At 29.6% G+C, this 14,197-nt stretch overlaps 1 protein-coding gene across 1 annotated transcript; it reads left to right on the top strand.

The window, feature by feature from the left end:
• The first annotated feature begins 4,747 nt into the window (after positions 1 to 4,747).
• Positions 4,748 to 7,250, top strand: LOC114182101 (aquaporin PIP2-2-like). Its single transcript, XM_028068858.1, has 4 exons — positions 4,748 to 5,148; positions 5,331 to 5,626; positions 6,412 to 6,552; positions 6,699 to 7,250. The coding sequence occupies exons 1-4, from the start codon at positions 4,848 to 4,850 to the stop codon at positions 6,816 to 6,818; spliced, it is 858 nt and encodes a 285-aa protein (XP_027924659.1). The 5' UTR covers positions 4,748 to 4,847; the 3' UTR covers positions 6,819 to 7,250.
• Positions 7,251 to 14,197: the final 6,947 nt, after the last annotated feature.

Below are 14,197 nucleotides of genomic sequence, written 5' to 3'. Positions count from 1 at the left end.
GTTTTGGTTTTATTTAAAATTGAGACATATTTGGCGATGTTAAATGAACTTTTTTACACTAGTGATAAGTGTATATTATCTATCTTTAGTCTTTGTATAGTTGGTGAGAGAAAGCTTGTAACACTCTTCATTATGTGAGATTATACCTTACAAGAAAGTATTCATTGTATATCCTTTCTACGAGAGTTATTCATTAGGTTCACTTTTATGATTGTTATTTGTAATTAAAAGCGGCAATAATACTTAAGTGTTCTTAACATCAAGGAAAAGTAAGATAGGATAGCAAAAAGTGATTTTGTGTACTCATTTTATAATAAGTATTTGATTAGTGAAACAATGTAAGAACTTTCTAAAATAGAAATTCATGTAGTTGAAGAGTGTATAATAAGTAATTTCATATGGTTGGTGCACTATGTGAGAATAATCTTTGGGATGAGTTTCAGATCAACTTTTAATAACTCTTATATGTCTCACATTTTGTAATGTGTCTTGAGTTAAATACATGTAAGACACATTTAAGGTTAATAGTGATTTATATCTTGAGAAACGTCTTGTGTCTTCATTGAAACATTTTATGTTTACTACATCTTGCTATTGTCTCAATTTTGCATCTCAAAAAGTCTTCCTCATTTAAAGGTGTGTGTCTTATGCTTCGAACATGTTTATTCTATGACTTAAGGAACATTGGTCTTGTCTTGACAAATGTAAGAAAGTCCTCATCCAAGCTTTATAACCAAACATCTTAGTTATATGTAACATCTAACAGTTGTTTTAAACAAATTATCAGACACACCAAACATGTCAGTTTATTTGTTACTGTCAAAATATGGCTGTTCTAGGCTTGACAATAAATTAAGACTTGCATCTTATCATAAAAAAGAGGTTTATGTCTTACCTTGTAATGTCTTTCAATATGTGAAGCTAGACCCATATAGAAAAACTTTCGTTATTCTTTCTGCCAGAGTTATTTTTTAAGTTCACATTTATTAATTTTTATTTACAATTATAAGTGACAACTATTAATACTTAGAGTTTTTCACATTTATTAATTTTTATTTACAATTATAAGTGACAACTATTAATACTTAGAGTTTTTAATCTCAACAAAAACTTAAGACACATTAAGAAACTTGGGTACTCATGATAACTATTTGTTATCGTGCTTTGTTTGAATTAAAAGGTGAGTGGAAAAAGAAAGCAAGGTGGGAAAAGATGGTAAAAAGTGAGATTGTTTAAATTAAAGAAAAGAAAGAGAAGAGTAGAAAGTTTGTAGTAGATGTGATCGACATAATAAAATAATGTTTCTATATATTAATATATATTTATAAAATAATTAATGAAAATAATTTTTATAAATAATTTTGAAAATACAAATTAGAGTTAAAATAAAGTTTAAATTATAATAAAAAAGTATACAATTTAATGAATAAAAATATGTTTAAAATAATAATAATAATAACATATTAAAATAGAATTCTTTAAAATTGTTAAAATTTAAATTATATTTTTATTATTTCAATTCTTTTAATTTTAATTATTAATTTAAAAAGGTTAATTATAATCAAAATGTTAACCAATATGATCGATTATCATCTTACTCAGCCAACTAAATAGGTACTTTCTTTTCAAATGTTATATTATACTAGTTTCTTGACCTGTGCAACACACTGGATTATGTTTCACACTGGATTAAAAGTAGATATTAAATTTTAAATAATGATAATAAATATGATTGAAAATGAAAGACATTAACTTCATAATCATTCTTTTGTCCAATATGAAGGTTTAATTTTTGAACATTTGTGTGTACCTATTATGAACATCTACATACAACTGTATACTCAATTTTTGTGTGGAGAAGGTTATTATAATATGCACATGTAAAATATATACAGTTTTTTTACATTTGAAATGAGATTCAAAAAATAAAAGAATACTATAATTGATAAATAATCATAATAGTATAAAATTAATTTGTATACCTCTTATTAAAGATTTTATAATATTTCTTTGTAAATCGTATTTGTAGTTGTAGTGATTATATTTTTATCTTCATTCGAAATTGGCATTTTCAATCATTTTTTTTTTACTCTAGAAATTGTTACATATAGTTGTGCATGATTGAATACGAGATAAAGAAGATAAAGTCAAACTTTAGAGAGAGTTTGTCTTTGATTTTTGTTTATTGTCATTGCAAAGCATAAATATATAGGAAATTATCTCCTTTAAAACTTGAGAGAGATGTCGGAATCAGAACAATTAAGTTAATTTATGATATGAATATTATCAACAACAATTTTGCCTGCTATTACCCTAAGAGATAACATTCTTTCTCAAATTATTAACTTGCAATCTTGTACCATCACAAACACCATTTATTTGATTAATATTTCTTAAAATCATGATAGGAATACCAAAATTTAAATAATTTTTTTTTCTCGGTGATTTCGTTTTCTATCCTATCTACTCATTCTTTATTCATCTTTAAAATAAACAAACTTTTAAGAGTGTCCTGTATACTTTCTTTATAATTAATATTTCATTAGTGGCAATCCTTAAAAAAATTAAAGAGAAATTAAAAAATAATTTAAATATTTGTGGTGAACTATTATAAACTTTCCATATTATTTTCTTAGATGATCTAATATTCTAAAAAAAAAAATATTGTACTCTATAATAGTCTGTTTAAACCTTAAACTATGACACCTATCATATTAAATCATTGTCGAATCTTTTTTTTTCAACAAATACATTTTATTATAAGACATTATTTTTCACAATATACTTTATAGCATCTATACAATAAAATAATTATGTGATCAATATAGCGTTTAAACATGATTTAATATAGTTTAATGACATTCAGTCACTTCATGCACCTATTTTCATTAAAAAAAATATGTATCAAATAGTAATCAAATTTAGAGATAAATTAAATTTTTATTATTAAATTAGGGACTAATTTAAAACTTTAGAGACTATTACGTGATTAATATAACGTTTAAACATGATTTAATATAGTTGGATGAAATTTAGTTCACTTCCTGCAAACCATTTTGAAGTTTAGTTTAATTCTAAAAAAAATACATTTCTAATTTTATATATCCAATTTAGTTTCACTAACCCTATTTTTAATCTTAAATTGAAAGAAAAAATCAACAAAATCTAAATTTAATACAAAAATAATAATTCATTACAATATGATGAATTAAAATTAAAATTCTTACTAGTTGTACCCAGAATTTAATGTCCGATAAAACATTGAAAAGAATAGTTAAGAAAAAGAGCAGATGTAAGAGAAAAATAAATGTGTTAGGTTTTGGTCTGATGGTCAACGTTAAACGGCGGAACCGCCCAGGAATTCGGAGCCACAAGTTTTTGGCCACCTAGCGTCTACTCACCCACGTTTTTAAATATACATTATGATAACGTAAACTATTAACACCATTAACATCAAAAACAATAAATATAATATACAATTTTTTTCTTTCATGGTTTTGCAATCAATAGTCATCAATAATTGTTCTTAAAAAATTTCAATTCTACTATCCCAATAGTACCATGTCATTTAACTATAGTATAAGTTTTTTGGGCAAATGAAGGATTTGTTATTTAAATGTGTGAGATGTTATTAAATTAGTTTTCGAATATGTAAACAATTGAAATAATTTTTTAATGTTATTGTTAATTTAAAATAATTGAAATAAGTTCAAAGTATTTAATAATAATAATAATAATAAATAATTACATGATTTTTCTTGTCACAATTAGATCAAACCTACTTAAATATAAAGGATTAGGTTATTATTCTTTAAATATAAAGTATTCGCCATTTTTTTTCTAGGAAACTAGTTATATTTTAAGAAATATTAAGATGTATTGTCGCACCAGATATACTTTATTTTTATGTGCATATTTTAATCGATAAAGACTTATTAAATATGTTATTTTTTGTTTTTAATATTATTAAGTCGCGATATCATATTTTCATAATTTTATTTCATATATTATTTTATTGATGCTTATTTAAATAGGGTTCAAACATCAGTTTCATGAGTGAATCATAATTCAAAACATGAGTGAATCTTAATATAAGTTTTGGAGGACACGTCCAAAACATGCAAAATGAAAAAAAAAAGTATTTAATTTAATTCAAAATTATTTAAAACTGGGTCACTTCAATGAGCCATGTGAATAGTACTGCTTACGAGTATTAAGATTCACTTTAATGAGGAGTTTCCTTAAACCTTAAAAAAATGTCACCTTAAACATCCAAATTCTCTTGAACTCGGAAAAAAAAAAGCCACGTTAAGCACCAATCTCTTCAAACTTTCAAATGCTTTCTACGAAACTCTCAAACTTCACTTTGCTTTTCTCAAACACCTTGCTTTCAACTTTAAAAAGTGTATTATTCTTACAACATATTTTAATAGTTTCTAACCACTCATTTTTCTTTTCTATTTTCATTCAAGATAAAAGAAAAGTATTTCTTTAATTATTACAATAAGAATGAGGATAATAATTTAGATTTTCTTGTTTATAGAGAGAAAAAAAACAATGAGAAAGAAACATACAAATGAATGTTAGGGAGGTGGTGGTGGTGCAGCAGAAGTGGGGTCAAGGTCGGTGGAGCGAAACCGAAAACAAAAAAGTTTATTGCCATTATGGTTTGGCTTTGTTTTTCTGTGTAAAATTGCACTAATCAAATGCTCCAACGTCACTCCATCACCTCAATATAAACCCCTTCTCCTCTCACACTAATCAAATCATACACAACCTTGTTTCTTGTTCTGTGAGCTTCTCTTTCAGGTTCTTGATCAGAGTGAAAAGGGTGGTTGAAGATCGCAATGGCTAAGCATGATGTTGAGGGTGGTTCCTTCTCTGCAAAGGACTACCATGACCCTCCTCCAGCACCCTTGATCGATGGTGAAGAACTCACACAGTGGTCCTTCTACAGGGCCTTGATTGCTGAGTTCATTGCCACACTCCTCTTCCTTTACATCACAGTCCTCACTGTCATTGGTTACAAGAGCCAGAGTGATGTCAAGGCTGGTGGTGATCTCTGTGGTGGTGTTGGCATTCTTGGCATTGCTTGGGCTTTCGGTGGCATGATCTTCATCCTTGTTTACTGCACTGCTGGAATCTCAGGTTTGCTTTCCTTCTCATCTTCTGCTTTCTCAGCACCCAATGAGGGAAAGATTCTATCTTTGAGCTCTAATTCTAGGTCTTAAACTGTGGTTTTTCTTGTTTAGTAATTCCCCTTCTAAAGCCTTCAAATTGGGATGTTGGTGTTTTGTGACTTAATATTCTGAATTTTGTGATGAGTGTAGGGGGTCACATAAACCCAGCAGTGACATTTGGACTGTTCTTGGCTCGGAAGGTGTCTCTGATAAGGGCTATAATGTACATGGTGGCTCAGTGTTTGGGGGCCATATGTGGAGTTGGGTTGGTGAAGGCCTTCCAAAAGGGTTACTACAACAGGTATGGTGGTGGGGCCAATGAGCTCAGTGAAGGCTACAGCACAGGTGTTGGATTGGGTGCTGAGATCATTGGAACCTTCGTTTTGGTCTACACTGTCTTCTCTGCTACAGACCCCAAGAGGAACGCTAGAGATTCTCATGTCCCGGTATGTGCTCAATTGTTGTTGAATTGTTATCCTCGTATATTGTTAATATACTCTGCTTTTCTTAACCAAGCATGTATGCTTAAAATTTGTATCAATAATAGTAGCAGTAGTTGTACAAAACTTACTTTTTAATAATATTTATAGGAAGATTTCCTTTTGATATTGGAATCTAAATCCTTTTTACTACTTTATGTGGAGGCTTCATTTACAATATACTATTCCACTTTTCTTGCTGGACCTTTCTCTCTTTCTACTACTCTGTTTTATTGTGTGCATATTTTCTGTGGGCAAAATTTCAAAGTAATTCTGTGGATGTGTTTGATTTTCATAGCCTTATCACACTAATCTTATCTGATTACGTTCTTCTTTTTAATAAAGTGGATTCTTTTGGAGTTTCATGCATGTTTTTTTCTTGGAAGCATAATGTATCTTTGTTAATGTGGACCTTCAAGGCCTAAAACTAAAGTATGCATATCAGTGTCATTCATGCTAAACGTCACTTTGCCAAAGCTGCCAAATCTAGTGAGACTCTCCATCCTCATTCCCATTTGTCATCGTCAGCTTCAGATATCTCCAAACACTTTTTCATATTCTCCAAATTAATAAAGCAAAGAAACCATGGTCCTCATATCAAATCCAATTATAACATTAGCCAAGCTTATCAGTAGTTTCATGCAATATCAGGATTCCTGAAGAAACTACAAACTTGACCACAGTTTTAAACCTTGATAAGTAATTGAACCACATAATAAGCTTCTTATTGTGCTTATGTTCTGTTTTTGAAGGTTCTGGCTCCACTGCCAATTGGTTTTGCTGTGTTCATGGTTCACTTGGCAACCATCCCTGTAACTGGCACCGGTATTAACCCTGCTAGAAGTTTTGGAGCTGCTGTCATATACAACAAAGAGAAGGCCTGGGATGACCATGTGAGTAACTAACTCTTTTCTTACATATTCAACAACATGCTTGTTTTGTACTATGATCAAATATTAAAATTTGTAACTTGTCATGTGAGGTAACAAAGGATAAAAAGTTGTCTGATATGTTGTTGTTGTTGATGATGTTTGTTCAGTGGATGTTTTGGGTTGGACCATTCATTGGAGCAGCCATTGCAGCCTTCTACCACCAATTCATCTTGAGAGCAGGTGCTGCTAAGGCTCTTGGATCATTCAGGAGCAACCCCACCATTTGAGTTATTACTCGATATCCTCTCATGGGTTCAAAAGGAACATAATTGGAAGCAAAATCAGTTAATATTGCAACAACATAGTAATAGGAGATGTTTGTCCTTTGACCCATGTAGATCGAAGGTTCTTTCAAGACAAGGGATCCTTTGGTAAATAGTAAGCAGCACCCTTAGTATTTCTTGAACTTTCACTAGTTGTTATGAATAAGTCATGTCAGAATGGAGTAGGTGAAATTGCATGATAACCCATGTTTTAAGGGAGAGGTTATGCTAATTCATTGTCACCTGCTACTTTTTGCTTGTAACTATGTATTTTTGCAAAATCAAATGTCCCTATATGTATGTTGGAAAATTCTGAATCATGAAACACTTTCTGATGCACCGTAGAAAAATTATTAATGGCACAAATGTCATCAAATCTTTTTTCTTCTTCGTGAACATGTTTTGTATTATACCCACCAACTAGGTAGGTATTGTTTTTTATTTTAATAATTTGCATTTTTTATTAAATATTTTGTATTTTACAAAATTGCAACATTGAAAATGATCGGAGAATATCACCTAAAATATAATAAGTAGTTAGCATGGTGTTGGTGTTCTTTTCCTTCTTCCTAATGCTAGAAACCACAGTGGTTAATTTAAGCAATGGATAATTACACCCTTTGTGGAAATAACTTATGACAAAGGTTAAAAGGCTAAAAGTGCTTAGGGAAAAGACAATGGTGAAATAAAAGCCGGAATGTCTCTTTAAACTTTTACTTTATTTTATTTTAACTCTTTCTGTTTAATTTATCTTATTTTAATTCTTCCTCCTCTATTTAAAGTTATAGTGAGAAAACATGGGTAACAGTAAAAGAAATGAACTGATAAGAGTTGCAAAAATTATGGAAGTGAGTGAATAAAAAGGCACCGACAAGAATTGGGGGAACAAAAAAAACATATAATAACCAACAATGACAGTGGAAGTGAAGTGATGGTTTTGGAGTTTGATGCACATTTTGTGGATCTATGATTGATATGTTTGTCACACTCAGGAGCTATGTTACCGATGAAACTGTTTCTTCCATAAAACATTGGCTAGCCAGTAAAGTAGAAAGTAGAAGAAATAGTGAGAGTTAACAACAGTCTGAAATTATTTGTTATTATTAGTAGGGACCCTTTTACCTTCTCTTGTAAAAAAGTATAATTATACCTTGATTATAACTTCAACAATATTTCATTTATACATTTTTAATACAATAACATTATTCTTTTGCTTTATATCTTGTTTTGAATGGAGATATAAGATTGGTTTAATAGTAAAATTAAAAAGAATGGTGGTAAAAATTATGAGTTTAACTCTTAAAAGAAATATCTTCTTTTCAATTCTTTTATTCCATACAAATAAATATGTTATATGATTTTATTTTCCTTTTTGTTTTAAGTTCGTCATTGTATTTAAAATATTATATATTTTAGAATTTGATAGTTGTACTATAATTTTTTATTTTATTTTTAAAATGTGTTTGTGGATAAAAAAAATGGAGAATTTTAGGGATAAATGTTATTTATGGATAAATAGTTTTTAACTTTATTACATTTATTTTGTTTAAATCAGATTTATTATCATTGACTCCTAAGTGTCTCTCTTCTACCTATAAACACCATCTATTTGCATGGAGAAAAAAAAAACATTACAACTCATACAAATGTTTTTGTATTCTTCTCTATGTTATCTTTTAAAATAGTGGTGTTTAGAAAGTTCGGACATCCTTCGCTACACCCGATAGATCTAACGTGTTGTTGTATCTTGAAAGAGAAGTGAATATAAATTTGTTTTGCCTTGTGCAGTAGGGATCTTGTTTGACTTTATGAACCTTTTGTTAACCATATCTATGTCTTATTCTTATTGTTACATAATAATAATTATTTATTTTGATTAATATTTTCCTAACACACGCCATAGAGATGGATGACATTTAAGTATATCAGATTGACAAATTGGTATTATAGGTTAGTAGCTCACAATATGTGTTTGAAATGGTTCTTTTATGTTGCTTTAGTTGTTAATGAGGAATTTCTCTATGAGGCAATTAATGGTTGAAACTAGTGCTTTTTGAGCTATTATAGAGTTATGTTATGATATTATAAAGTATATTAAGTGATGAATAGCTTATGAAGAGTAAAATTGAACAATTAACACTCAGAGAAATTTTAAATATATATTGTAGTGTCGGGTGCCATGTTGTACTGTTGGGCGTGAATCAAACAGTTCTTCACTAACTTAATTGCGTTGGGCGTAATGGCAGATCATGACCAATAATTTTGGGAGAGTTGAAATAATACACTCAAAATTTATATATTCAATCATTGTCATTTATAAAGAAAAAATAAATAATTGGATCATTAGAATCATGCTTTAGAATAGGTAAAGAAATTGAATCTATTGTTTTCATCTTCATGGGTTTAGCTTCCTTTTTATTAGTTTTAAAAAATGAATTTGTTCTGGTCAAGAAAGGTGTAAAATAACCTTTAACCGAAAACAAAAAGAAAGACAAATTTCAACCTTAGTTAATGACTTACTTAGGCCAAAATCTATTCGTCCATTGACCACGGGAGTAACACTCTTATTTATAGGGTCCAACCGTTTACAAATGTTATCAATATACATAATCATATACTGCCTAAAAGATAGTCTAACAAATAACAACCAAAATATTCCCTAAAATAACAACTAAAAGATCTGACTATAAGGTTTCCCTAAATAATAACTAGAATATCTTCCTTAAATATCTTCTCAGCTAAAATAATTACATAATATTCGTTAGCATTATCTCCTTAATCTTAGCTTCCTACAAGGAGGTTGGTTTGTTATCCTTACTAACATCGGCTCTATGGCAATACAACTCTACACCTTTGCTCATCCTTGCTTAAGGGTCGACTTGATGGCGATGTCACTTCATATCTCTGTTCTTTGTTGATCATCCCTTATCATCGGTAATATATCGACGGGTTGTTTCTGGACGGGTATAGCTCTCCAACTTTTTGAATTTCCTCTTTTCGGATAGTTGTCAAATACCGTCATTCACCACTTCCCACGATCCATCATTGCATTCTACCTAACCTTGCCACTATCCTTCTTCTACCTCTGCACGATTTCACTCTCGCAGGTATTTTTCATTATATTTGTATAATCCTTTGCTTTCACTCCCCACTATTTTGCTGATTATTTATCTTCATGGCTGCTGGTTAATTATTTATCTTCACTCGATCATGAATCGAGCTCTCAATCTCGTTCATGAACTGAGCTCTCAATCCTGCAAACATATTATAAAACTCCAAAGTAATTAATCACTCATTCATAAACTAAGCTCTCAATCCTACAAACACATTATAAAACTCCAAAGTAATTAATCACTCGGTCATGAACTGAGCTCTCAATCCTGCAAACACATTATAAAACTCCAAAGTAATTAATCACTCAGTCATGAACCGAGCTCTCAATCCCGCAAACACATTATAAAACTCAAATTAATTAATCACTCAATCATGAGTCGAGCTCTCAGTGTTGCATATTATAATTTTCCAACACCTGCAATTAACACATCATCGTTAACACACCGAGCTTTTAGTGCTGCATATTCTCACTTAGTCGCGCACTCTCTAGTATAGAATTGATCTTCTCATTTACCTGCATAAATCATCAAATGTTATGTTTCGAATCGGGCACCGGGGCCCGAAATTAATTATAATTGAGCGTCGCGTCTCGGAATTGCCTTGAGCATCGGGGCCCAAAATTAAATATCATCGAGCGTCGCATCTTGGAATTGCCTTCGAGCATTGGCGCCCTAAATTAAATATCATCGAGCGTCGCGTCTCAGAATTGCCTTCGAGCATCGGGGCCCAGAATTAAATATCATCGAGCGTCGCGTCTCGGAATTACCTTCGAGCATCGTGGCCCGAATTGATGGTTTTGGTTATTCCACCATTTTCCTGAACTTTTTCCAAGCTGAAGCCAGTCTTAATTGATTTAAACATGATGAATGAACTTTTAATATATCTACGAAATCCTTGTTAATAATTCACATAATATATATATATATATATATATATATATATGACAATTGTAATATTTATATGTAAAACATTTTATAGATATCTTAATTCTAATTAAATAATTTTCACTTGTAAAAATCATACCAAATAAAGAATGAATTATAAGATATCATCAAAATTTTTAAGCTGATTAAAATAACATACTATTATAAAATAATTATGTTTATTATTAGAATAAAATAGCACCAAAAAATATTTATATCTAGTAATAATAAATTTATTTTAAAGATAACAACTAGCAATATTTATTAAAATACTCACATTTTACCATATGTATCGAAATCTTAGTCTATACATTTAAACAATCTTATTTTATGATTCCAGTACCATATAAAATAATTATATTGACATTTTGAAACAACTTTATGGTAGATTAGTTCTTTCTAAATTATTCTGTTAAGAATATCTTACTTAAAACTCCTTCAAATATAAAATACTTCACACTAAAATTATTTATTTAATAATATTAAACAAAATATTCATGAGAAACATATATTTTAGTATAAATAACACAACATATTTAATTTAATATTTCAAAGGCAAACTTTAATGTAAAATACATTTAGCTTTGTGCATTGAAAAGGACGACAAGTAATTAATTCATAAAACTTGTATTATTCATTAATTTCACTATTTTGCTCTTTTGATAATAAGATGGTTAAAAATAAAAGGAACAACCGATAATAATAATTTTGTTATATAAAAATATTTTTTTATCTTTTAGCAAATCAATTTATTATTCTTGTACGCATAATTAAGATCATATTATCCGACAATATATTTAAGTTAAAACAACATTACAACGTATATTTTATAAATTACAAAAATTAATATTTTCTTTAAATTAATCATTCTAGCTTCACTACAACAAAAATGACTTTAGACAACACTAAACGATACCACAACTATAAAAATGTGGTCTAAACATAGTAAATGCAACACTTTTTTAGATGTGGCTTAAAAACAATCTTAAGCAACATTTATATAAATGTTACTTGTAAAAAGTATAGGCTAATCCATAAAAATGTGGTCTAAAATACACTAAAAATTAAAGTTTTTAGATTAGGAATATTCCCTCTCTCATTTTTTGACTGAAAATGCAAAACTTAGTTCAAAAAACGCAAAAATTTGAATTTTTCCCTCCCTTTGATTTTAGACTGAAAACGCCAAGAGTTCACAGTGTTGATAATGTGAAGTTTGGAAAAACACATACATCAAAATTGTTTCCTTTTATGAGGATTTTAAGCAACAATTTTAAAATTGTTGTCGTACTGAAAATTGTGGCTTATTACCTACAGCTACGCTCACCTAGACTACACCTAAAAAATTGTTGTTTAAGCTTTAGCCCACAATTTTTGTAGTTTAACTGACAATTTTGTGTTGTTGTCTAAAGCGGTTTTTATTATAGTACTTTTTATTTTTAGTGTCCTATAGAAATCATTTAATCAAATTTGTAAAACTATTAAATTTATGCTTGTGAACCCTACATAATACAAGAAGGGTAGAATGATTTATGACTATGATCAAGAAATTGTTTAGATTTTTCGGTTTGTAATTTTTGCCAAAATTTTTTATGTCAAAAAATAGCAACATACCTGGAACTTTGATTTTTTTTTTACCTATATTGAGAAAGAGCGTAAGCTTCAATTGCAAGGATTAATTGTTGATCTGTAAGTGGAGATTGAGCATAAATCAACCATCTTCTCATGATTAGCATATGTCAAAAGCTTCTTGTGAGTATTATGGAGGCGTAATCTGCTACATTGATGGGAGTGCTGTCGTTCTCATTCTCCTTTTGGTGGTTGGAGTTGTTTCTTCTATTTCTCAAGGTGGTAAGTTTCTTATGGTAAGTTTACCAAGCCCCCACGGTGGCCGCCAATGTTCCGGTCAAGAAAGGTGTAAAATAACCTTCAATTTAAAACAAAAAGAAAGACAAATTTCAACCTTAGTTAATGACTTACTTAGGCCAAAATCTATATGTCCCTTGACCATGGGAGTAACACTCTTATTTATAGGGTCCAATCGTTTACAAATGTTGTCAATATACATAATCAGATACTGCCTAAAAGATAGTCTAACAAATAACAACCAAAATATTCCCTAAAATAACAACTAAAAGATTCGACTATAAGATTTCCCTAAATAATAATTAGAATATCTTCCTTAAATATCTTCTCAGCTAAAATAATTACATAATATTCGTTAGCATTATCTCCTTAATCTTAGCTTCCTATAAGGAGGTTGGTTTGCTATCCTTAGTGACATTGGCTCTATTGCGATACAACTCTACACCTCCGCTCATCCTTGCTCAAGTGTCGACTTGATGGCGATGCCACTTCATATCTTCGTTCGTTGTTGATCATCTCTTATCATCGGTAATATATCATCCCTATTATCAGTAATATATCGACGCACTGTTTCTGGACGGGTACAAAATTTATACTTTTTTTTTCATAAGTATATCTATTTAAAAAGAAGGTTCAAGACTAAAACATAAACTATTAAAATCTAATTAAATATTGATGGACGTAATTATTAAAAGGAAAATCTACGATAATCAACTTACAATTAAAATCAGATTATGAAAAGACACATAATATTATATTTTTATTTTAAGTTGATAACAACATGTAAGAAATGAGAGCAAAAAAAATAATAAATTTGTGTTTAACTTCCTTCTTTTTCTCATAAACAAAAATGAACATGGAAAAGAGGGTACATAACGTCGAGCGCCATTATGTTTTTCTATGTTGAGTTATCTTGGGAAAGTTGGGATACCCATTTTTTAATCGTTAGATCAGGTTGAAATTTTGATAGCTCCTCCTATACACTTGATTCGTCACTTTGACCATTGCTATCTTTGATTAGAGGTTTGTGGTTAGAGTAATGCTTTTCATCATTTTGATGTACTTAATGGAAATGTTGTATTTTGAATATTATGTTAATGCAATAGAAAATAAATGATGAATTATTAACATTTAAATTTAAATAAATAATATGTGATTGATGTAATGAGATGAGTTTGCATTAAGATATATTATATGTACGACATGGTGTGATGATTTAAGATTATATGAGAATGCGATGAATGGGCTATAGTGATATGTTGTTCTTTGGCTATTTTCTTGAGACTCTACTTAATATCTTGGTAATGTTTATTGTGAATTAGATGTATATATGTGAATGAATGTTTGTGATGTTTAATGTTGAATGAAATGATAAGATGTGATTGTGATGTGATAATGTGAAATGTCTTTCAAGTGAGAAAGCATTTCACTCTAGTGTTAGGT

This window comes from Vigna unguiculata, chromosome 4, assembly GCF_004118075.2.
Source record: "Vigna unguiculata cultivar IT97K-499-35 chromosome 4, ASM411807v1, whole genome shotgun sequence".
NCBI classification, from domain to species: domain Eukaryota; kingdom Viridiplantae; phylum Streptophyta; class Magnoliopsida; order Fabales; family Fabaceae; genus Vigna; species Vigna unguiculata.
This window is presented reverse-complemented; position numbering and strand designations above follow the sequence as displayed.